This window comes from Argopecten irradians, chromosome 5 (genome assembly GCF_041381155.1).
Source record: "Argopecten irradians isolate NY chromosome 5, Ai_NY, whole genome shotgun sequence".
Classification (NCBI taxonomy): domain Eukaryota; kingdom Metazoa; phylum Mollusca; class Bivalvia; order Pectinida; family Pectinidae; genus Argopecten; species Argopecten irradians.
The window spans coordinates 44,932,821-44,960,743 of record NC_091138.1 but is presented as its reverse complement, the minus strand read 5'-3'; the positions used below and the strand labels follow the sequence as shown (position 1 = coordinate 44,960,743).

Here is a 27,923-nt window from a genome sequence, read left to right as displayed (position 1 = left end):
ATCTTCCTGTCAATACGAACCAGTTCATCTTTTAAACCTTGCCTTTCAAAACTAGAGGAAAGTTTTGTGGAGTTGATTCATGTATAGCTGGATGGTATAGGATGGAACTGCAAGCAAGGACCTCCAGTAGCGGCAGTATTGGGTCCGACGAAGTCAAAAATGAGGTTTCCAAACCAGAACAGTGGGGAAATAAGGTGGACTTCTTCCTGTCTGTTCTGGGACTTGTTGTAGGATTCGGAAACGTCTGGAGATTTCCGTACGTGTGCATGAAGAATGGTGGAGGTAAGTGATTACGTAGGATACCATAGGGCTTCGTATGTTATGAAAAAACAGGTTTGTAGTAGATTCTTACAAACAATCGCTCAGCAGTAATACATTAACATTTACTGGATTTTGACAGAGAACATGTTCTTAAACCTTATAACAATCTCTGAGAAAATTTCATAAACTAATACCGTTCGGTCAAAAATGACGCATCAATTTTACTTTTGTAATGATTTGTGTGTGTTTATTTCTACCATGTCAACCATCTTGATACATTTTACCGTGGCAAATAGTGGAAGCAATACTATTTTATCATTCCTCTTATATCTAATGCACATTTACTATGTTACATTTAAATTTTGCCTCATTGACTCCCATTACTCTAATGATAAGCATGGTCTACATTATGAGTGAATAAATCAGCCTAGTGTGGAAATCCCTAAATGAATGTCGTGCCGCGATTATCTTTATCTGACATCAAGATTGTATTTATATTTTACATTGCAATATAACAAACCTTTGAGGGTCTGATCTGGTGAAAATTCATTTTTCCTGATGACTAACTTTTTTCTGATATAGAATTTTAGAAATATGAATTCATACGAAAGCTCAAAATGGAATAAAAATAAAATGGTGGTGTGCTTTATTTTGAGCTATTGTGAATCAAAGAAAGCTTTTAGACGCAAAATGTCATTTGATAAGAATTTCAATAATTTGAACATACACACGACAAACTAAAGCAATTTTTTGCAAATCAATTGTCTTATACTTATAAATATTCGCAAAATTTACGAAGCCAATGTTTCCCTTAAGAAAATAATAATGTATCACACAGTTAACCCATTATTTTTGCTTAGAACAGCTATATGTAACGCATAACCCCTAAATTTTGTAAAGGAAAAATACCTCATTTTTTACGATTTTTGACAGTTTCAAAGTAAAAGATTTGATGAATTTTCTAAATATTTGAATTTCAAAAGCAAAAAAGTTGCTGTTTCTAAAACCATCATAAAATAAAAGTTCAGTTTGCTTGACGTCTGTCCCGTTACAAAATTCCCCGGACATTTGAGCAATATGGCGTGATGTTTATTATATGTTCTCGTGTGTTCTAATGGGGTTGGAATTATGCTAAAATAATGCAGAAAAACGAGAAGCAATGTTCGTGGCATTCACAACTTTGTTAGATAAAATAAATATCGTTGTTTTCTAAGGTTTGTGTTTATCTGACAGTAGAATGAATGTGATCGTCGCCATATTGTTCACATTAGTGATAACAATTGGAACACATCGCGGTGAATTCAAGCAATGTGGGTCGCATGACAGAAAATGTTTACTTTTCTCCTATCAAAATGTTAGTTATAAACTGCGGATGTTGTTTTTGCATAAAATGTTATCGTGTCACTCATATGATGCCAGCTGGACAGAACTTATCATGGATCAGATAATGCCAAGTATCTTGTCGTCTGTATACGAAAACAGGGATGAGACGTCATGTGTTTTCCGTCGTGTGGATACGACAACGGTACGAAAAGAGTTAAAATATTTAAGTAAACAAAAGGTGAAATTTCACCTTGCTACAAAGTGTAAGAAACGCACCATTTCAAAATGGCCGTCAAATTGGTAATTTCTTAATATTCGTGTATAAAAAAATCTAACAGAAATAGAATTATCATGTTTTGACACATTTTCGATATTGCAATTATAAGAGAAAATTAGTTATCGTGACATCATAATAAAGACAACAACTAAAAAGATTTGGAAAAAACATCCTTTTGAACCTCAATGAAACCGTACATTCATGTTATTTTATCAATTCGTCTGAAACATTAATTTTGGCGTTAATGTCACTATTGGGTTATAAAAAATAATTGCAAATTTTTGTGACAATCCGCCACGTTTAAATGCTAGGGTTAAATGATAAAATACTGTGATATGACCGAGTTCTCTATTTAACGCATTGATATCCAATCAAATGACTTAGATAATCTAGAACATTTTTTTTCATTTGCTCCACCGCTTTTAAACACAGGAGCAGACGAATAAGTTTTATTTTTCATTCACAAAAGTTACTTTCTTGAAACCATTACCATCATTAAAAATGTGTGCATTTGATTTTTCTTCGAGATAAAAATATTAAAAATAATAAATTTCGTCTCAAAACAAATCCGTCACACTACAAATGTATATCCTTTATGGAATGAAGTACTGAATGCGCATGCACCAAAAGCAAAATGAATTAACTTATATTATGTTTAGTGTTATAAAGACAAATATATACACGAATATTTACATTTCCGTTTTCACTTTCCTATATAACCTTACTAACCGGGCAATCGTTCACACTTGCGTAAACGCAGAGGGGCTGCTGCGCAAGAACACAAACCGAAACACTGACTTCCGCCAATGCCCATCCGGTTAGGCCAAAATATATGCCATGACAAAGGTTCGATATCAGTTTGAATGCAATGGAAAGCATCATGTTAATATCAAAAAATACAAAATGAAAGCATATGGAATAAATGGATTAAAACGATAAAGTTATTGTGGAACTATATTTTATTTACTCCGTGAACTTGAAATATTTTCCCGCCAAATTGGAGCCAGCTGTTTCGCGATTCCATCAATTACTCAGCTGTTCCATTAATCGTATAACGCTGAAAAACGAAGGTTTATTTCACCCGAACACTAAACTTTAATTAAATGGTCGGTCGAGATGTAAATATAAGGAATGGTTTTGACGCGCGTCATTCAAAATATCTGTACAAGAAATGCAGTTTACACCAGTAAACAACAAAAAATAAAAATCATTCCTTAAAGTTATATGTGCCGTAACTGGGCGAAGATTTTGACATGTTATTTTTTCTTCACTAATCTATTGAAAACCATAATGTTTGATGAATAAAGCTGTGAAAATCATTCAAATGACTTCAGATGTGTGATAAACGTTATTTGCAACACAGAAATTATGCACTTTTAAAACTGTTGTTTTATACCTTATGTGTGTTTATATGAAAAGTTACCTGCAGAAATCACTTAACAATGACTAATAACGCTATAAAAATGTTAAATGAAATTGTAGACCACGATTTGGCTTCATGGTCCGACCGTATGGACTCATTTCATTTCACTTTATATGTTAATATAATGATTTTTGGCAGTACTGCCAAAAATCATTTTCAGCTCTTATATGTATTAGTAAAATTAAAACGTAAACATTGAAAATACTGTAATTCTCAAAATGTTGATAACTTTTGGTAATAAATAACATATCAAAAGCTCATCTTGATTCGTGATAACGAAAAATACGTCACATATAACTTTAATTAAACACAATTTTGTTCATATGATAAATATCGTTTAAGCTCTGTTAGCGGCGGAGATTCTTTAAATTACATATGAAAGGTGTCGTCTCCATTTAGGATCAATGTTACCACAAGATAACATTGTTAGTGTTAGGTTCATACCTTATGGGTTCGTGATTTTAAGTTTATATAATTTTATCTTGGAATCCCAGCACAGAGATACCGAAATGTATTACTTTACATTTAAACACGCTTAGCTCAATACTTCTGAAGGAGTTATTTTGACATGAAAAGTAAAATTGTTCAAGTAGATCAAATAGATACACAGTCATTCAGGCTGATTGGTATCCTAATCTGATCTTTTGTCAATAATAATTATGATTCGTTCCATAAGAGAAAAAAATAAGGTCAAGGAAATGTTGTAAATACAATTAATGTATGTTGATGACGAGAGATAAGCCTTAAGGCTAGCATAGCACGTGATTAACATGATCAATGTACATTTACAATGGAGATTACACTTGTTTCATACCCATTTGTTTGATGATATCGTACTTACTCAAAGATAAATACGTGCTTATTGTTACATTGCAACACTTGCATTACGTGTACAACTATTCACCATCTTTGCATTTTACAAAGTTATTTCCCTTGCCGGTAGGTGTCTTTGGTGACGTCATTAATTCATGAGTAAAAGTTATAATCACGTTGTGTTTTCCAACATATTTTTGAATCCAGAAAAATAGAGAAAATCTCATACTTTCTGTTCAAAAATAATTAAAACAGGTGTATTGTTTCAAGTTATTTGCCAGTATAAACATATTGCTGGACTGAAGGACTACTAAGGTTGTTCAAATAAATGACCATGACCTTTATTTAAGGTCACAGTGGTCAAATAGACTAAACTTTTTCAATAACTTTTAAATCTGGTCTATTTTTTTACTAACCTAATAAAATCGGTCCCGCTTAAGAGTAACACCAAGAGTTATCCCCCTTTTTCTTCTCTTCATTTCATCCGCGACACTCCTTCAGGTGTCGTTCGCTAGAACATGTGTACTGGATTTATACCTGTGCTAGTGGGCGAGATTGTGGTAGCTGTGTGTTTGATGCGGCTCATTGCCCATGAATCGACATTTTACCGCATTGATAATTTTACCATTGAGTATCGCACACAACACATCCACCTACCCCAAACCCACCACCCTCTTAATGCAAAGCGAGCAATATAAAAATCCAATTAAATAGCATAATGTGTTAAACGAGGATCTTGTCTGATGATCAAAGTTAATCTTAATTGTATAACTCAGAAAATTCCTATACTCTCATATAAAAGTGTCGTTGTATTCATACAGTCAAGATTTTTTAGACTTTACATATTATAAAAAGGGCAACAGTTCCACTATACAAGAAGACACAATACGAACATACCGCAGTCTCCCAAAACACGCACCTCGCACAACATACACGCAACACACCGCATACATGGGAGGCCGTCCTTACATGACCATAGCTGTTAATAGGACGTTAATAAATCAAACAAACAAACAAACAAACTTTACATATTTGATATGTTCATTCTCTTCGTAAATATAACTTTTTATACCCTTGAATATTGTACAGAATTTTCTATAAAGTTTGTTTTCACGAAAATTCAATACACATGCAATCGTGCGTATATATTAGTTTTATCCATAAATCAAACTGCATCTAACTTGACATTCACATCTGCATATATAAAAATATTTAATGAACTTTGGATAGAGGTGCCTGGTCCATTTCAGATTGAACAACTAGAGGTTGGGCTAGATGTAAAATGCCAAACGCCATAACCTTTCATTCGCCGTGACCCTTTCACTGATGACTAACAGTAAAATAATAAACATCTCTATCACACGGTCTGGGCTATAAAGTTGATCCCTTAAAGGCCCAATACCTTTCCGAAACGGATTTTAATTTTCAAAATGGGAATGTAAAATAAAATCGATAATTCCGTAAAGTCGCAAAAGTTATTAACTTGCCATTTATACTACACTCATCATCATATCCTGGAAAATTAAACTTAAATAATTCAAATGTAAATTTTCATAACGCGGGTCGTCTTACATTTTCCGCCGTCGTCCTAAATACCGCGCGGTAGTTGAATATTACTGACGGCAAAACAGCGAATTGAATCGCCACAGTCATATATTACGCAGGAAATCTTGCATATGTTTGGTGTATTATATGTATTGTCTTATGTTATTAATGTTTTTTTTAAAAACCGATAAATTTCGCTCCGGAAAGGTAGAGGCCCTTTAACTAATATATACCGTAAGCTTAATTGTTTTTACCGAATGTATCTAGCTGTCAAACAAGCATAACTATTTGAAGACGCACAAGACTGCAACAGAAATAAAAGAAAACAAATAGTTTTTTTAGAGACAATCAATCTTCTGTCGTTGATGTCAGTTTTCCATTTCATTTTACTAAGATTTCTTCTCTCAGTGACACTTCACGTGATCCCGTAGTTTCACCCGTAAAAATATTTGTGATTTTGACTAAAAAATGGTGGGGAAATTTGTAGCTGTTTTGAAATTTAGGGACATTTAAAACAGTAAGTTTTAAAACAGAATAAAATAATGGTCATTAAAATAAAATATATATTATATATATTTAGCATCTCAAATATGTTTTCATTCAATATTAATGAAACAAACCTAAGGAGATGGCAATTTACTCACGGCCTCTTAAAATCATAACGTGACGTCACCAAATGATGACATCACAATGGATCTTCTTACAGCCAATGAAAAAGCGTATGAAGTTACAACACGCTAGTGCTATAAGCTAAAACACAAATTATGGAGTTAAATAAAAATAGCACCTGATAGTGATATTAAAGCGAACCTCGTTATGTAAAGTTCAGACCAAATATATTGAGTTGATCAGCTTATTGATAATCACTGTTGTTCTACGGTGCGAAACAAAAAGTCAACGTCAAAAATATTTTACTGAAATGTATACTTAATAACTGTCATGCAAACCGTGTTCTATTCATTCCAGGAGCATTCCTCTTGCCGTATCTCATTACAATATTCCTGCTTGCTATACCAGTCTACTTCATGGAGGCGGCGCTTGGTCAGTACTCCGGCAGGAGCATGCGGGACGTATGGATCTTCTGTCCCCTTATACAAGGTAAGACGGCACAAAGTATGACGTGGAACGCAAATATCTTGTAGAGACCACACCCAGTAAGACATAGAACGCAAATATCTTGTAGAGACCACACCCGGTATGACATAAAACGCAAATATCTTGTAGAGACCACACCCAGTATGACATAGAACGCAAATATCTTGAAGAGACCACACCCAGTATGCCATATAACGCAAATATCTTGTAGAGACCACACCTAGTAAGACATAGAACGCAAATATCTTGAAGAGACCACACCCAGTATGACATAGAACGCAAATATCTTGTAGAGACCACACCTAGTAAGACATAGAACGCAAATATCTTGTAGAGACCACACCCAGTAAGACATAGAACGCAAATATCTTGTAGAGTTCACACCCAGTAAGACATAGAACGCAAATATCTTGTAGAGACCACACCCGGTATGACATAAAACGCAAATATCTTGTAGAGACCACACCCAGTAAGTCGTAGAACGCAAATATCTTGTAGAGACCACACCTAGTAAGACATAGAACGCAAATATCTTGTAGAGACCACACCCAGTATGACAAGAACGCAAATATCTTGTAGAGACCCCCAGTAAATAGACGCAAATATCTTGAAGAGACCACACCCAGTATGCATATAACGCAAATATCTTGTAGAGACCACACCAGTAGACATAGAACGCAAATATCTTGAAGAGACCACACCCAGTATGACAAAGAACGCAAATATCTTGTAGAGACCACACCCAGTAAGACATAGAACGCAAATATCTTGTAGAGACCACACCCAGTAAGACAGAGAACGCAAATATCTTGTAGAGACCACACCCAGTAAGACATAGAACGCAAATTTCTAGAAGAGACTACACCTAGTTTGACTTGGAACGCAAATATTTGAACCACAACCATATATCAACTTGGAAATATTCTTTCATTCAGTTACGCCAAAAAAAACACGAAAAACTATCAATCACAATTATCTCCAATCTTTTGTTAAATACTGTATAGTATATAAATGTTTTCTTTTTTTTAAACAATTTTTTTACACATGGGGGAATATACAATTTTTTTTTTTTTTTTTTTGTAATTGTTTTATTTTTTCCAACAGTAGCAACATATACAGACAAAAACAGTTAAATTGATTTTTTTGAAATTATATAGATTATCTTGTTTCCTCTGATAATGCACAATTATTTCTTATCATTATCATTCTCACCATGATTTTCATTCATGCTTTAAAGTTTATCCTCATCAATCATAATAAATAAATCCTCATCAACACACTCAAAAGTAAAAAGTTCATACCCTTGATACTATAATATATATATGTAAACTATTGGTTAAAAATTTTCGTGCCAGGTCCCTGTTGTCTATAACATAGTTTCAGGATGCATTGCGAATAGAATTAAAAACGTGTTAGATAAGTTAATTTGTGAGGATCAAATAGGATTTCTTTCGGATCGTTATATCGGTGAAAATACAAGATAAGTGTATGATATAATGAGGTTTGCAGATGAAAAAAAATATTCCAGGTAAGTTACTTATGTTAGATTTTGAAAAAGCCTTTGATTATGTGTCTTGGAAATTTGTAGATGAAGTCCTTAAAAATTTAATTTTGGTCCATATATTCAAAAGTGGTTTAAGTTATTTAATACGGCAACTGTAAATCAGGGGGTAACTTGTCATCGTGTCTTCAAAATTAAAAGGGGCTGCCGTCAAGGGGACCCAATCGCCCCCTACATTGTCATCTTATGTGTCGAAGTACTAGGTATCAGATTAAGAAACAATAAGAATATTAAAGGTATTGAAGTAGGTAATTTGCCTATCCTTATTTCTCAGTTTGCTGATGACACTACGCTTATACTAAATGGTTCAGAATTATCGCTTCAAGAATCTATTAATGAATTAAAAACTTTTGCAAGGTCTCTGGTTTAAAACTTTATGTTGATAAAACACACAGGTCATTTGGATTGGGAGCAAAACTTACAGTAATGAGGCCTCTCTACCGGAACTAAATTTACAGTGGGGAAAAACTAAATTTAACTTGTTAGGAATTGAGTTCAGTGTAAATCTACATGAGATTCCCAAATTAAATTTTGATAAGAAACTGATAAAATTAAAGGCATAAATAAAGACATGGAATAGAAGAATACTTACACCTATTGGAAGAATAACCCTAATTAAGTCTTTATCTTTACCTCAATTCATAGAGAATACACGGTTAGTATCTTACAATACAAGGTTTATTTTGGTGCGAGACTTAGGAAAGCCGAGACGACGAGGCTTTGCCGAGTCATCTCGGCTTTCTGTGTCGAGCACCAAAATAAAACTTGTATTGTAAGATACTAACCGTGTATTCTGTTTATCCTGCAACCATTATGGCTTTCAAAACGAAAGCAAATTGACAGTTCCTTACTTTGTTTCGCTCGAAGCGAGACGCTTCTTTGATGCGGAGGTAAAGATTCATTCACTTAACCGAATGAGTGTACTCCTTTTTACTGCCGTGGGAAATAAATAAGCGCATTCACAAACAGTAACCGTAATTCTATTCAGGGTGATATATCACTGAAAGGAAATGAAAATACGCAAATAACAACCAATACCCATTAAAGAATTACTTAACAATACATACCATTGTCATGAGCCAAGAAAAAGACGACACCGCCATACGAGATTTTCGATATCGTAAAAATGACGTCATTTCGATGAATGTGACGTCACGTTTTAGCGGGACTGAATGACGTTTCATTCGCCGGAAGGTTCAAGTTCTGGGTCAAGTTAGAAAAAGTTCCGTCAAATATGGAACAAATTCACGTGATCGTATTGACGGATAAAGCATATCGTATTGACGGATAAAGCACAAGTTTATCCGGCAGTAGTTATCGGTCAGTATGTGGGACAGTTGCAGGATAAAACCATTTATTTACCTCTTTACCAAATCCGAGCGAAACTTTTTTTCAGCAGCTTAATTCTTTTTAACTTTCTATGGAACAGCAAAGTAGACAAAATACAGAGGAATATCATAACACAAGTCTATAGCAAAGGGGGATTGAAAATGAAAATATGAAATTGTTTGTTGATTCTTTGAAACTTTGTTGGATAAGGCGCTTATTGATAAAAAACCCATGCAAGTGGCAAATTATTTTAACTCGCACACAGATTTTAAAATGCTGTTAACAAGTGGTAATGTATACATTGAGAAATGTCGAAAGAAATGTAATAATAAATTCTGGAAAGATGTTTTCAAAGCGTGGGAAAATTTCAATGATATAAATTAAAGTAAGGAAAATGTAGACAATCTAACAGATGCATTGACAAGGCCAATCTGGTACAAGTCTTGGTATGAAAAAGAAGCGACAATAATCAATGATTTGATAAAAGATTATGTTACATGCTCCTTCTATACTTCAGGAATTTGCAGAAAGATATAATATCAATACAAATTTTCTTAAATTTCATGTCTTATTTCATCTGTTAAAACATTTTTAAGTAGGCTAAATGTTGAAAATCATGTAGTATTTTATCCAATTATCTCTAATAATGTACTGTGTTTTATAAATAGCCCAAAAAGGAAAAAAAACATTTTTATAATATTATGGTAATGAATGGTGACCTTATTTCACCTGGTAGAAGAAAATGGGAATATATATTTGATGAAATTGAATTAAATTGGGACAAAATATATAACAATCCTTTCAAGGTTACTAACAACACAAAGCTACAATGGTTCCAGTACAGGGTAGTTCAACATATTTTGACAACAAACTCGTTTTTATATAAAGTAGGATTAGTTAATAATCCAATATGCAATCTTTGTAATCTTGAAAGTGAGAATATTGTTCACATCTTATGGGAATGCATGGAAACTCAGAGATTTTTACAACTATAGAGACACTTTTAGATGCTTTGTATATCCCATTTCAATATAATAAGCCAAGTTTTCTTTTTGGTATGTGTCTTAATGATAGACCTTCTCCAACAAATAGACTAGACAATGAAAAATTTTTATCATAATAAAACTATATATATATAAAACAAGATGTCTACATAAAGCTTTAAATCCACATGCACTTATTACTTTAATCCATGAGCATTATACTTCTCAAATGCACATTGCTAACAGCAATGGTGAAAATGCACAACAGAAATGTAAAAATGAATGGAGGAAATGAAAAAAACTCATGAAATTATAAGATCATGGATTTCCTATATATTTTTGTATGAATATAAACTTATCATTACATATCATTACATAATAGAATGTCTATTTTATACAAGGGCAGGCATATTCATAAGCTTGATTATGATTGATCATTTAATTTTATTTTATGTACTCTTAAAATTCTTAACACGTATATCTTATCCATTACAAGCAAAATTCATAATCACCGAGCATAATTATTACATTAATGGAAAAATATCAAAAGTTTTTTTGTTTTTTTTGTTTTTTTTTTCTTCACTAGCTCAGTCTTTCTCTTTTATCTCTGTTCTCTTCCTTTCTCTCTCAATCTATTGTTTACTACTCTATTTCTCTTTTTCCTTTTCTTGTTTCTTCTAATGTGTATGTATGTGTGTAAAGATGAGTATGTAAGTGAGGACTTCTGAATATTCTTGTATGTGAAAAAAAACCCAGGATATAGGAATATATGGATGTGTGATTACATGTATGTGCGAGAATGTGCATGTGTGGTGTAAGTGGTATGAATGCTGTATGATGCCTTTAGTTATACCAACAGCTTTATTATGATGATAGTGAATAAGGATGACGGTGATGAATGATAATGATGATGAGATGATAATAAAGATGATGAGATAATGATGATGAGATGATAATAAAGACGATGAGAATAATGATGAGTAATTAAAGCATTAATGATGGTGGCCATGATGATGATGATGAAATAATTTGATTGGTGAAAGTGATGATGAAATGGCTATGACTGATGAGATGACACCTCCTAAGGAGATTGTGGATGAACACAGTTCTGGGTACTGTTTACCACCACAAGCGTAGATTTTGTGATTTTGGCTTGGTTTTTGAGGTACCCATTAGAGCCGAGACGACATTTCGACCGGCCAGGGAAATGTCTACCTAGCATATTTTTCGTAAATTTCCCAATTCATCAAGCCATAACTTCGTCAATACTTGGAAAATTTTGTTCATCAAGCACTCAATGGAAAGATAAATTATTTCTCTTTAAGGTAAGATATCCGTCAATGTTGTATATAACCTATTTATTAAAATAATCAGGGTTTAAAAAAATAGGTCCGTTTTTCTCGACCGCCGAGTTCATACTTCATACCCTTGATACTATAATATATATATATGTATACTATTGGTTAAAAAAATTCGTGCCAGGTCCCTGTGTTATAGACTATGTTTAAGAGAGTGATAGGTCTCCAATTCTTTAAAAATTGTCTAGGCTTATCTCCCTTGGGAATACAGGTGAATACCCCTTGTCTTTGAGTTATAGACAAGTTATCATTTATATAACCATAAGTAACTGATCTGACGATTAATATTCCTAACTGCTACCAAAAACATTTTTAAAATTCGGCTGTGTAACCATCTGTGCCAGGACTTTTTTTAGTGTTTTAGCTGCCTCTTCTAAAGCAATTATCCCCTCTAAATCTAAAGACTCCGAGTCATTTAATTTGTTGACATCATATATATCTAAGTACTCTGTTAGATCAAAATCATCTATGTCATTATTATCGTCGTAAAGTTTGTCATAGTAAGAATGAACCTCTTTCAGAATAGAACCATGATCTGTGAAGATAGCATTGTTATCTTTTTCAATTTGAGGTATTATCTTTGAAACAAAATTCATATTCTTTAGACTTAAAAAAAATATTTTTGTTGGTTTCTCACGTTCTTCTTTCCATCTTGCTCTAGATCGAATGACACTTCCTTTAATTTTGTAATGTTTCTAACTGCTTTTTATACTCTAATACTTTCACATTTACACGCTCTTTTTCTTCTAGGTTTTGAATCGATTTCTTAAGATTATTCTCATTCAAATTTAGTTGTTTCTTTTTAAAGGATGAGTAAGAGATACCTATACCCCTTATTTCCATAAGCAGAGTTTCAAGGAAAAGTTGGTCATTAATAACAAATTGAATATCTGTATCAGGAACACTACTAATGTTGTTCCTATCATAGACGGGTAAACAGTACTGACTTTTGGTATCAACAATAATATTCTTAACAATTTTGAGGTATTCTTCATCATATAATAGTGAGGAATTGAATTTCCAGAGCCTCTTGCCTCGTTAAAATTCATTAACCTTTAAATTAATCATGGGAAAAGAATTATCAGATCTATATCCTGCTTCTGTAGTTGCATTGGCCACACTCGGTAACAAATTTTCAGATAAAATGTAAAAGTCCAATCTAGCTTGTTTTAAAGGGGTTTTCTTTCTCCAAGTAAAGCGTCTAGACTCTGGGTGTAAATCCCTATAATTATCAACCAGTGAATAATTCTAAATAATTACTACAATCATCTCCCTTGATACAATTCTAGATGGCCATAAAATTACTTTAATTACGTTATATGGGCCAAAACCTGACTCACCTACTTTTTATGACTCTATAACAAATACTTTTAAAGATTTTGGTAATGATAAGTACATTATTTGTAGTGACTTTAATCTAGTCATAAACCCAGATCTAGATTATGATAGTAGTTATAAAAATGTTAATAACCCAAAGGCAAGGGAGAAGATTTAATTACCCGATAAATCTTCCCTGTCTTTAATAACTTCACCTCAACATTATTACTCAATAAAATAGCAACTCCCCTGGAGTTGGATCTGAATGAACTAAAGTCACAGTCCCAGTCCAATTCACTTCTAATAGTATTTTGATATTCTTCCGTAAAATGAGTGTCTTGCAGACAGTATATACTACAATTTTTACTTCTTAGATAGGCAAAAACATCTTTTCTTTTCATTTTATTCCCGAGCCCCTGGCATTTCACCGACAAAATTAATACACATTCCATCATCTGATACTGTAATTAACTACCGAAATTATGACATCTAGCCCATGAAAAGAAGAGAGAAAGGAAAGGAAGAGAACAGAAGGATAAAACATATCACATTGGTCAAGACTAAGCATTACTGTTGACTCACAATTCAAATTTTACAAATATCTCTTCCATTGCACCTTTAAGATGGATTTTCCACAGTTAGGTTTATTTTCATGTGCTTAAGGATGACCAGTAAGCTGATATTGTGTAATACAAGAGATATTTTATTGTCACAATTTTATTAATTTGTTTTTGATTATTTATTTATTCATTATTTTAAATATTTTTGCAGGATTGGGACTAGGTTTGCTGTTTCTGATGATTCTGTGTGTGTGGTATTACGTGATGTTAACCACGTGGGTAATCTATTACCTTTACCAGTCCTTCACTTCCCCACTTCCCTGGAGCACGTGTGGAAACCAGTGGAATACTCCGGACTGCTTCAGTTTCCTCGACATGGGCTCTTCGGGTTCATCATCAGTTAATTCCACGGGAATAAATGGAACTGTGTACAACGTTACTTCCAATTACAGCGTTACAAATGTGTCTAGTTCTAACAAAACCGGTATAACTTTCTTGAAAGGGCACAGCTCAGAAGAGGAATTCTGGCAGTAAGTTCATATTTTACTTCATGCATATAACATCACATATATTTTATTTACATTGCCAAGATGCATATTTCCGTGTAATAATATGTACTTGCCAGAAAAATAGTTAGATTGAAACGAATATTTATGGTCAAATGACAACGACATATCAAATATGTCCCTTTTCATAGCAATCAAATTAAAATAGGCTTGACTTGTAATTCCGCTCCATTGAAATACTGTATGTTACGCTTCGATACCAGGTCTAACAACTCCACATTCGGGGTCACCTCACCATGACCCCTGGCCTAGAATTGGAACGTCTCGTTACATGCTATATACATATAGCTAGTAACCGTTTGTGCTTCCGATGTCATCAACAACACTGAAGAATTTTCATAGGCGACACGCTGATTGGCTAATCATAGGGGTCATGCTGAAGTGACCCCGATCGGGGAGTTGTTAGATATTGTATTGGAGTGTATCGTTGAGCGTCATGGTTGAGCGGTAACACAAGTCTAATTTTGATTAGATTGTTTTCGTAGCAAATAGGAATCGAGTCATCCGTAACAATCAATGATGCAAAGCATGGTGCACGTGCCAGAATATGATTTTTCTTTCGATTATCGAACTGTTCCTGTGGGCAACTAATTCCATGCACATGTATTATTTTCATTTATGATATTGCTAACCTTTTAATAATGATTGTGTTAAAACGTTTTTGTATAATTCATGGCTTTGTAAAATTAACGAAGATTTAAACAAACAGCAAACTTTCAATTTGATAACTGAAGTCAAACATTCCACCTTTTACACTATACCACATTATATAATGGATGAAAAACGACATCAACAGTACGCACATTTTTAATTGTCGTGGAATGTTTGTATGTAAGAAATGATGCTCGGTTAAACAAAGCATGTCTGTCTTAGAATAAGAATGATTAATATCCTACCATAATTTTTTTTAAATTCTGTTTTTATATTTCATCTGTACAATATACACTGCAGTAGCTGAAATCTCGATCGCTGTTGAACCAACGTGTAATATTAGGTTCCCCTTAAACAAATCGAGATAAAAGGTCAAATGCTTGCTCTTAATATATTTCATTGTAATGATTTCTTTTGCAAACCATACGTTTATGGTATTGACGGATTCGATGCTGTCAATCACACCGCATGTGACTTTACAGTTTGTATTGTGTATGCTACGACATTTGCTCCGACATTGGAAATGTACACTTGAATTTGCGTTTGTGAGCATGAGGTGTGGCTATATATTGTGTGGCAATTGGTCAATTAGCCCAGTAAAAGAAACAATTATTTCAATGCATACAATAAGAAATTGCAAAACTAAAACGAAAAATACAGGTAAAGGGGAATTGCAGAAGTCTAAATCGCGAAACGAAATCTCTGTGAGGTATAAAAACACGAAAACAAGCTGGTTGACGAAACTCTCCTTTAAAGACCACCGTGATACTAAAAACACCTATGTATAAAACTTATAGAAGGCGTACTGATTAAATGCGCATATCTGTAACATATTTAAAACGTATTTTATAGTGGTCGCGATTGTCGAGTGGTTAAGGTGTTTCAACATATTACCACAAGTTCTCCTTCTCTGAGATGCGAGTTCGAATTCCATGTGGGGCACTGGTTAAGTACAGATCGCTAGTCGATGGGTTTTTTATCCAGGTATCCCCGCTTTCCTCCACCAACAATCCTGGCTCGCCCTTTGTTGACCTTGGCTGTTAATACGACATTAAACTAAATGAAATACTTCAACCAATAGTGGTCCCAAAAATAACAGATTTGCTTCCCTTATATGAACTACATGTATCTGTATACTCTATTTTGATTTACAATGCTGACATCTTTTATATCAGGTACAAAGTATTGGACATTACTGCCGGATTTAATGATTTTGGCTCCCTAAAGGGACACCTAGCCCTATGTCTTCTGGTAACCTGGATAATAGTCTACCTTTGTGTGATAAAGGGGATCAGATCTTCAGGAAAGGTAGGTGAAAACTACCAAAATATTTATTTCCAACTCTGTTTTATGAAAAGTAAGAAGCTATATCTCAGAAACTTACATCTTGAATATAACAGTATTATGGCATAGTTGTATGGTTTCATCTCGCCAAAAACGCAAAGTCGGCCACCTGGTTTAACCATAATATACTAGCAATGTGCATATTATCTCTTCTACATTCTATACATACTGTATATCAGCAGCAGCAGCAACAAGATTTATTATGATACTCCGAAAACTGATTTGGCAAGAGGCTAGACTCTAACGTCGTTCACCGAAGGTCAAATTTCAGGTTGTTATAACATAGGTCAATTATACTTTTAATTTAATTATCTTTATTAATAATACAAGTATGATAAGCATCAATTGAATATCAATCATAAAATAATAAAGTATTAACAAATGGATCGGACAATAGGCAAAGCCTATACAAATCCTTTTCAAAAAATACTTTTAATATTGCGGTTGTGTAACTGAAATCCATGTCACTATCGTAATTTCCTGCGTATTGCGAATTTTCATATAAACAGACGGGCTATCTGCCACAAAATGTATTTAAGAAAGCATGAAAAATGAAAATTGATAGTCGAAGCACTCTTCAAGTTTTCCTTTTAAATCGTTCATTCAAATATATCTTTAATAAACTAATGTGAATTTATAAATTGATTTTAAAGTCTCTTGGGCTAATTTTAACATACCTACGTAAAAGCGTACAGTGGGCCGTATATATACTTACCTGTATTCTCAATGGGTAAATCGACATTATGTCCTCGGGCAATCTTGAATTTATATTACAAAAATATCAAACATGACCAATTTTACTTCCCGCGGTTTATACACCGGTGCATGTAATACACAGGAAATTACGATATTCTTTTATTTTTCTGTACTTGGTCTGGTAAACCTCCTTCTCGTGACTCTATTTCCATACCAGGTAGTATATGTGACAGCCACGCTTCCATACATCCTTCTCACTATCATCCTCGTCCGCAGTCTTACCCTTCCGGGATCGGTTGATGGTATTATATTCTTCCTCAAGCCAGATTTTCCGTCACTCCTAAATTCACAGGTAAATACGTTCATTTGTATGTATGCCAGTTAAACACTGTATGGGCTCTTACACTTTGAGGGGATAAACCAGTTAAACAAGTTCATACGTGATAAAAATGTCGATTAGAATATCAAAAAAACAATTTTTTGCAGCAATTGATTTGCGCGATTTCCGTTTCATTTTCACAGAGATTAGGTTTCGGGAATTAAATCTTCAAGAGAAATACTTTTGAAAATTGTGCAAAATATTTAAGGAACAAACATTTGCGAATTTACCTTTATCGCGAAATTCGCGAAAAAATGCGGAAAAAAATCCAAAATTTGCGAAAGTAAATCAAAATTTGGAAAAATCAATCTGAAAATCGCGAAAATATATCAGACGAAAAATACAGTTGTTAACGGTACCGGTATTTACTTTTGTAGGTATGGATACAGGCCGCTATACAGGTGTTCTATTCTATGGGAATTGGATGGGGGATCCACATTACCCTATCAAGCTTCAATAAATTCAACAATAACTGTTACAGGTATGTACAGTTGGATGATACAATCAAATCTGTCTATAAATATCACACAATATACCACGAAGGGGGATTTTATAGCCAATAACCCAGTGATCTGTATACACTTGTTAAATAAAAATGTGTTAAAATCGACTATTCCGGGCCCTGGGAAAATGCTGGTCTAGAAAATAGATGTGCTTTATAACAAAGGAATAGTCAATACACAAGTAGTCCTTATTCACAGAATTGTAAATTTTGTTGAGAGCGAACATTCGGGCCTTACTACATAGATGGTCTTTATACAGAGGTGGTTTTACTTTATATACATGTAATTAACCACATAATGTATGTATCAAATTAATGATAATAAAAGTAATTTGTGTCCAGGCTCAGTCAAGTGATAACTTAGGGTATCTTTACATTTTGCCTTCATATTGAGGCCGTAAGTTAGAAAACTTTTGGACTCTTACGTCATGAGGTTTTCCTCCGGTAACTCTACATGCTTCCAGTACCATCACTCTTAGCTTTTGATACTTTAGATTAAACGGAAAAGTCCGGTAGTTAAATATTTACCTATGTCTTTATTTATTTTATGTTTTTATAATACTCCTAATTTATGACGTATATACATTTTCATATAAGGGACGCATTCTTGCTGACATTAGCAGGAGAGGGGACAAGTGTGTTCGCAGGCTTAGTAGTTTTTTCTGCGCTTGGATTCATGGCCCACACCGCCAACATGCCTGTCGAAGATATAGTGAAATCAGGTAATGTTTGATCTGTGAAGTATGTGTTTTTATCTTATCTATCCATATAAGCATTAAAAAGCCATCTTAGACCAACAGTTCTTTTTACCCCGACATATTTGTTATTTGTGCGTATCAGTAAAAGATTTTGACATAGTATTTATTTTGGGTGACTTGGTGATGTTACTGTATCGTATGATTTATTTCTAAATTTTTCAGTTGTACATTTTTGAGATTAATTTTTAACGGGGGTTTATTTTCTTGAATCAACTTTGTAAACTTTTATTTCGGAAAGAATAATTAATTTCGCGAATATTTAAGAAAATTAGAATATTAGGGACACATTAGTGTAGTTCGAGTTATGTTCCCTAGTCAAGAGAAAGTACAGTATTTAAAAGTGTGTCTTTCTATGCCTTCTTAAATTTCATCAGAAGGGCAGTCATATCCTTGGTGTATACGTATACGCTGTCCGTATAATATGTATGTGTTGTTTGGTATATTTGTTTGTGTGCTTTCAAGTTTATTTTGCACCATGCTTCATTTTGATAGTAATATATAAAATTGGCAAAGAGTTTCTACTGTGCCAAAGAGATGTAAGGATATACTACAGTCTCCCAAAACATACAGACACATCACACTGACATCACATCGTATGCAGATGTAGCTGTTTTAGTTTGTTAAAAGATGCACCAACTCTGACAAAGCATAAACGGTACTCATCATTTGAACAAGAATTGGTGTTTAATCGTTTATATATGTCTAATTAACACAAAAAATAATATTAAAAGAACCATTTTGCTTTTGGTGCATGCGTAATCAGAACTTCACTTCAGAGGACATAGTGTCATGGATTTTTTTTCGGGATGCAATTAATTATTTTTGATATTTTATCTTGAAATAAAATTACAAGCTTAAACTTTTCAATGTTAGTAATGGTGAGTAAAATACTTAATCGACTGCTCCTGTTTTATATAGAGAAAATATACTATTTGTCAGCGGTGGAGCATCTTTAAACGATTTTTTTTTTTTTTTTTTTTTTTTGCTTCAGGTCCCGGTCTTGGTTTTATCGCCTACCCACAAGCCCTGGCACAAATGCCTTATTCCAATTTATGGGCAGTGTTATTCTTCCTCGCCCTTCTCACCGTAGGTCTTGATAGCCAGGTAAGTTATAAAACTTAAAAACATATCAAGTAATATTCCTCAGTGTTGTGATTTCATGCTTAGCTATACAGAGAATACATGGTCAGTGTCTTAAAAATACTAAATGAAATATATGTGTTAGGAGTATACCAACAATGCAAATGTTGGCTGCAGGATATATTCACATGCAATATTTGTAGATTGATAGAATATATCGTTACCTTTTTTCTTCCAAGATGTATAAACAATATATCTATTGTCGCGTTATGCAACAAAACCACTGAGGGAAGAATGTGACCCTTTTTCATTTCATTAAATTTCACAACGATATAAGATCTTGTATAATTATTTGTGATGATATTGTTTAATCATTTTCTGAATATTTCAGTTTGCGTTTACGGAAACCGTATGTGAATACCTGGAGTCATCCTTTCCTCGACTGGGCAGAAGAAGAGTCCTATTCCGGGCCGCTCTAGCTGTGCTTGGTTTCCTGGCTAGTCTTATATTTTGTACTAGGGTAAGTATTGAAGTTATGCCAAAACTGCTAAATAATATGTGCTGTTTGTTTTTCAAAATAGTTCTTATTATCTAAATCTAATAATCTAATTCATAATAGCATTATAATCTTATTTGTTTTCCTTGGAAAGTTTTATTTTGGAATAAACTTCGTTTTTGATAAAATTAATGGATTTGTTTATAATATTTTTATCTCTCTCGTATCATATCCATTTTCATTATAACTCCATATTTTTTCTGGAAACGAAATTGATGACAGATATATATGCCTGACTCCTTTTTTCTCAACCAATCAGGGAGGAGTATACCTGTTCCAATTAATCGACTGGTACTGTGCCGCATTTTCGCCGATTTTGTTTACACTTATGACGTGTGTCACAGTCAGTTGGGTGTATGGTAATGAACACATGGCGCTGGTCTGCGAGGTCATGCGCACGCGTTCCACTCCACTTCGTATTTAATGCGTAAAATTGCGCTGCTCGCTTAATCGAACAGGTGGACGGTGTAATATGTCCGGACAGACTAGCGCCAATTAAAAGAGTTGTAAAGCATAATTATATTTTTAATGGAGTTAATGCACAACAGTTTGTATTATTAAGACTGGATTTTCTGCCGTCCTATATTTTATTCCGCGGTGAGTTTCGCACTAAAACTACAATAACAGGTTCTATTCTTACCATTTTGTAAAAATTATGATTTTATTGCCAAATAATCCTGCAAGTTGCCAAACGATCAATAAATAAATAAGTTTACAATACTGTAAGCGTACGTATTTTAACGCAACCAAATTTAAGCACAAATGGAAAATACTGTCAATAATTTACTAAAGCGTATATAATTTACCACAATTCTGTGTTTCAATACTGGAGTACCCTTTTTAGAGAATAGCGCTGTAAATGAACTAGCGCTTCTAAGACACCACGAAAAGCGTTAAAATAAAACTATCGCTAAAATTAGTACATTTACAGTATATAAAGGTAACAAACGAGATGAAAAAAAATCAAAAGACATGTAAAATCCATAAATTTTTGAGTTTCATAAAAAAGTTTACGTTTCATGGAAGCAAGCTAAAATTCACCGATACTTCAAGTTCCTTGCTTGAATATTAACTTACCATATCGTTTTATTTAAGATAATGACTCTGGCCTATGATTATAGGGTACACTCTTGCGGATAAATATGGCACAACGGTAGATAATCCAGTCTACAATTATGTCTCCAATTTGAAACATTTTGTAGATACATTTTTTGTATGAGTCAGAGAATATTAAAAAAAAATCCAATCTTGTCATTATTTTTGAAAATAAGACGTGACACACTCTTGGATCCGATTGTTTTTAGTTAGAATTTAGCGTTTCATTTTCATTTTAATGTATCCGTAAAATTCAACTTGGTGCGGTCAACAGGCAAACCTAAGTATACGCCCTATAAAAATGAATACATTCATGCATTTCCATTTAACCGCGTAATCGTAAAATATTTACATGTTAAAGCAGGAACATATTGGCACTCGATTGGATCTTTAAAATAGCATTTAACAATTAATTGAATTATTCACACAAGTCATACATGTCTCGTACTACACATCAACACATTGTTAACATTTACTATAGAAAACAAATACGTAGAGTGGTGGATGGCATGCATTTAGTACATCACGTACATATATACTGGTTTCTGATTGGCTACGCACATGGGTACTATGCCGCAATAATGTTACGGGCATTTTACGGTATTGCCATGACACAAGTTTGAAAATGAATACATTATGACGTCACTATTACAAGATATTACAATAGCGGACTGGTGGAGTTTACGAGGAAGGAAACAAAGGTTGCTTCTTTTCTGCAAATAATGTCCATTCTATTCCATTCTATATTATCTGCTTTAGAATTCTACATTGTCTGCTTTTAGCCTTCATGGAAATGACTTCCGTTTAAAGAAAATCAGAAACACGACAATAGATATAGTGCGGTTGTAGTGAAACAACACATGGTTTTGAAATTATGATAGGGTCGCGCGGTGTCAAAGGAAATCTGCCAAACGTTTTAAGATATGAGTGTGATGTACTAAACCTATTATGTTCTTGTTGAGACAGCACTGTTGTCTTATAGTATTGTCTCGTGGTGGAAAAGTGCCCTCAGCTTCGGCTCGGTCACAATGTCACCCCTCTTCAATACCTTGAGGCATAAGTGCCCTCTCTACCAGGTCATAGTAGATCAATATTCTTGTTGTATTAAACCCTAAATAATGTTAAAGGCATTCATTTATTGATATTTATATCAACTTACATGAAAATTTTAATATTAGTTTAGCTGAATTATTAATTTATTGCCTAGATATCACTCTCGCTCCGTATATTCATTGTGACCCGGCAACACCAGAAGTGTTCACAGTATTACCACGGAGTACATACCTAGTCACAAATATACGGAGAAAGAGTGATACTGGGGAGCTACATTTGTAAATATCCCTAAATGCATACATGTATATTTATTTGACTGTTCGGGGCGACATTGAAAACCTATGCCGTTTTTCTGACTTTTCTGTTGAGAAATACGGCATATAGGAAACTTGCACTTGTGATGGATACAAGCTGAGTGAATGGTTAGGTGGCGGCATTAGTCTGTGGCGTAAACACACTCGATCCGCAAAAGCTATCGCATCGTCATTTCGCAACGCGCGATTCTATGGTCGGACATGTTGATGTATACCCAGTAAAATTAAGTTTCTCGAGTGTACCAACTAACGATTCTAAACTATGAGCACCATATACTGCGTTATTTGTTTAATGTTGCGGGGTAAAATTTCGCTATCTCCTCTTTGATAGTAATTTAGTTCGCGGAGAGAAAGGTTCGCAAATTTACGAAAAAAATACACTATTAGCATCATATTGTATATGTATTTTTGTGTTAATTAGATATATATACACGTTTAAAGGCCCACTACCTTTCTGAAGCAAATTTAAAGGTTTCTTAAAAACATTAATAACAAAAGAAAATGCCTATCCATGGCCTAAGATGAGGTAACAATACCAAACATATGGAAGATTTTCTCCGTAATATATGATAACAGTGGAGAGTCATTTCGCTGTTTTGTCGTCTGGCGCAGTAATACTCAACTACTGCGCGGTATTTAGGACGACGGCGGGAAACATAAGACGACCCGCGTTATGAAAATTAACATTTTATTTATCAAAATTTTCTGAAGATAATGATGAGTGTAGTATTAAAGATGAGTTAATAACTTTTGCGACTCTACAAAATTATCGATCTCGTTTTACATTCCCATTTTAAAAATTAAAAGACGTTTTGGAAAGGTAGTGGGCCTTTAAGCATAAAATAGTTTCCAAATGTTAAATATCGAGTGCTGGTTCAACATTTGGCTTCAACAATAATTCTTTTACTACCTAACTTTCATTCATGCATCGAATCATTACCAGTTTTCTGAAACAATTTAAATTTTGAGTATTAATGAAGCAATCTTATAATCTTTTGAAAAGACATTTTTATTTTTATCTTAATTATATATTTTCTTTCAGTCATTTTTACATATTTAAATGTTCTCATCTAACTTTTCATGCTATATTCATCATTTTTTTATGAGGATTTCATTTTCCCATTTCAATCTTTATTCCCTTTATTTCGGACTAGAATAAATATACCGTATAGGCAATTATTTTCACGGGAAATATATTTTCGCGATTGGATTGCCCTGGTCGCGAAAATTGAATCCGTGAAATATTGAAAAAAATATCTATGTATGACTTAATAATAGCCAGATCGTAAAATTTAGAAACCGCTAGAATTGAATTTACGAAATGAAAAAATTCTCTTCATAATATTTTCTATATATAAATCTTCGTTCACGGTTTCTTTTTCGAGATATCTGTTTCAAATGAAGTACACGCTTCTGCTCTGCTGAAACAACGACTTAATGCTGAAACATCAATTCCTCAATGAATTCTTGATTTTCAAGAGATTATCAACAGTAGATTGAATTTTAAGGATTGAAGTAAAGGCCTTTTTTATGTTATAGAGATGTAACACACAAAAATCTAAGTGTATTCTCATTCTGAACCGCTTCGCGGTTTATTTAGGGAACACTCAAATGTTATATTTCCATAACATCAAAAGTCTATTAAATTTAATCTTTAAATTATCTATTAACTTTTAAAAAAAACTACAGGGTTGGTTTTGATACAGCATGTAGATAATAGATAATCAAATATCAGCTCTGCTGGTTTAATATTCTATATGAAATATTGGCATTTATATCGAGTAGGGCATGACGAGTCGAACAAGACGGTAAGTTTAAGTAGAATTTCACGTAAGTATATCTTTTACATAGAAATATATTCTCTAGGATTTATGATATGTACTAAACATGAACTATTCTGTTTTTACATATTACAGAGTTATCTCCCTTGCGGATAGGTATCGATTATGACGTCATTATTTTGTGGGCACAATTCAGGTCGCTTTTCTCCGAAAAGTGTGACGTTAGACTCGCAAACTCATGAGGTCACAATCAATTCCTACCCGCAATAGCAGATAAAACTGTAATATGCAAATACAGAATAGTGCGGTAACCTAGCTGCTATATACACTTGGACAAGACACGTGATCCAGATGTAGTGTCGCGTGCATTTGTTCTATATAATTGTCACGTTCACTACATCATACTTATGACGTGATCACTGAACAGACTGCTGTTTGAACGACTTAACTGATTGTTTTCTTCATCTCGTACAGGTGCAGAGCGGTTCTGTCGTGACATTGAAATGATGCTCGGGAGAACTGTGCCCCTCTACATACGGTTCTGCTGGTGTTTTATTTCCCCCATTCTCGCTCTCGTGAGTAATTCCTGTTCAACAATTCGCTCTTCTGTGAAACCCTATGTTTTGTGGTTGTTTAAAAATGCTCCACCGCTAACAAAAGGAATAATTCTCTATCAAAAACAGGAGACGAATTTATTTTTCTTTAGTTACAAATGTTACTTACCTTACACCATTAGTACCAATGAAAAGTTTGATCTTCTAATTTTAATTCAAGATAAATGTATTAAAAATAAGTGATTGTATCCCGAAAAAAAATCCGTGGCATGATGTTTTAAATGGAATGAAGTACTAATTGAGCATGCATCAGAAGCAAAATGAATTATCTTACATGTATTTTCGTGTTAATTATACATATATATACCCAATTAAACACCATTTATTTTTCAAATGACGAGTATCATTTTTGCTCTGTCGGCGGGGGAGCATCTTTAAGTGTTTATAATTTCAAGTTTTGTAGGAAAAAATAATTCGAGTTTTGATTTTACATTAAACTTAATTTAAGTCCCGGGCTAGTTTCATGAAGGCAGTCTCATGCAAATATAAACAGCAATATGTGAATTCCTTCACGCTCATTGTAATTTAAAACATTTTTTTTTCACTTTAGCGCTAAAGAATTTGTTGATTTTTTTTATCATTATTTAAAATTCTAGTCTGTTTGCCATATATGTATCGCACTTCTATCATTATACACTTTAATCTATAGGGGTTGATGGTGACGTCATTAGTGACATATGTACCGCCGACCTACGGGGATTATACGTATCCGTGGTACGCGGCCACGGTGGGTTGGGTATTCGCCTGTTCCTCAGTTATCCCTGTGGTCGTTGTGGGAATATCCGTGCTCTGGAACGCTCCTGGAGACACTCTGTATCAGGTGAGAAGTGCCATGTTGTAATACTCACGTCCGAAATAGTTGGCTTGCAAAATAGTCGAATGCTGTAAATTTATTATTGTGTACTATTAATTTTCGCGTATTTGCGGGCGAAAGGGAATCGCAAAAGTAAATAGCACTCTCAAACACAAATTGGTAGAATATTTTTTTTTTTGTAAATAGAATCTATTGGCAGTAGAGCGCGAAAATTAAGTCCCTGCAAAAATAAGTTAACTGTCATGTTTATTATTTATTTTTTTTACTTATTTATTTACTGATTGTAATCATGATCATTTGTAATGAAGCTATGAAATCTACTGAGTTACATCAAAATAATAGATGGAGAAACTGTATTTGTGAAGACCGTAACATTGATAAATTAATAATTACTGTTTTACGTAATTTGTATTCTTAAATTGTGAATGACTGAGTGTCCTTTTCTTTTTTGTTTCCAAAAACAACTGATGCTCTACAGAAAAATGAAATCCGCCTTCTTTGCATTTAAAGAGTGCATATTTTTCCACGCTACATGTGTCTAGCTTTTTAGTTCATTTACTTTTCTGAGATCGATGCCGACGTCGATGACAGTTCTGATATATGTATCACATTTAACAGATAAAAAGATTAAGATAAGTAATGTATGTATTAAAATATTTTCAGAGACTTTTGTGGTCGCTGAAACCGACAGATGATTGGAAACCGTCGTGTAAACGGGAAGTGGACCATTCAGACGATTCTCTCCTGGGTGAAAGGTCACAACAGACAAAAGACGGTGACGTCGGTGGTAGTTTATCACAAAGAATTATGATTAATATAGGTCTACGGAAGGAAGAAGTGTAGGATTATGGGATAGCTCTAATGCATCATATCGATGAAAAATTAACATGTATTTATGGAAATTAGTCTTTACATCATGTTTTAACCTAATTAGTATCAACACTTTCGCAGTGACACATAAAAACTTAACAAATTAATATGATTAATTTTTCTTTGTTTCCTGCTTTCTGATTGGCCTATCATTTTTTTCATTCCACGATGAAAAAAATCCGAGAATGTCGCGGCAACCCGACGTTATCGTGACGTCACAATAGAAACATTGACGTTGCGTATTGATTTGGAAAAAAATAATCCCTTGGAAAAAATCAATGGAATCGTGCGTATAAACCTATTTCATTTTATAAAGTAGCCTAGAAAATTAATTATAAGCATTGAAGTCATTATTTTTAATTTCATCGGGTTGTGAAATAAACTTTATTTGCAAACTTTTGTGAGAATCCGCTACGCGGATTCACAGTTTGCAAACAAAGTTTCTTTCATACCCCGATAAAATTAAAAAATAGTGACTTCAATGCTTAAATAAAATATAAGAAACTAAATGCAAACGCAAAATGTACAGAACAGTAAAAGTATTTATGAAAGTTGTCCTAAATAATCGGATTTTACCTCATTAGTGTTAATGTTTTCCTTCATTTGAAATTTACAAAATAAATATACAAGGAACTCCAATACTAGTTAATTTAGTATATGTTGCTAGATTTAACAGCGAAAATATGAGGCATGTATGGTATATCATTCAAATATACACCTACATGTATTATGAAATTACAATAACAAAGAAATCACTGATTCTTGCGTTTTTGTGAGACTGTTTTGATACTTATTTCACTCTTATATTGCAGTTTAATTATTATTATATTTACGAATTTATCATTTGCAGTGTAATAATTAAATTTGACAATATGATGATAGTCAATAACCTGTCAGGGGTCACGTTCTAGTAACCTTTCGAATTTGTCAATGAAATTGATTCAATCTTGGAAGAGAATTTCAGGGGACGAAATAGTTTGAAAGAGCTATCAAATTCATTTCCGT

At 33.5% G+C, this 27,923-nt stretch overlaps 1 protein-coding gene across 1 annotated transcript; it reads left to right on the top strand.

The window, feature by feature from the left end:
- LOC138323998 (sodium- and chloride-dependent GABA transporter 2-like) lies at window positions 1-27,683 on the top strand. The gene is made up of 13 exons (XM_069268970.1): window positions 1-282; window positions 6,609-6,740; window positions 14,057-14,375; window positions 16,238-16,374; window positions 17,324-17,454; window positions 17,859-17,962; window positions 18,581-18,705; window positions 19,733-19,845; window positions 20,213-20,341; window positions 20,637-20,736; window positions 25,095-25,195; window positions 25,884-26,054; window positions 26,712-27,683. Exons 1-13 carry the CDS (start codon window positions 102-104, stop codon window positions 26,889-26,891), a joined length of 1,923 nt encoding a protein of 640 aa, XP_069125071.1. The 5' UTR covers window positions 1-101; the 3' UTR covers window positions 26,892-27,683.
- The last annotated feature ends 240 nt before the right edge of the window (window positions 27,684-27,923 follow it).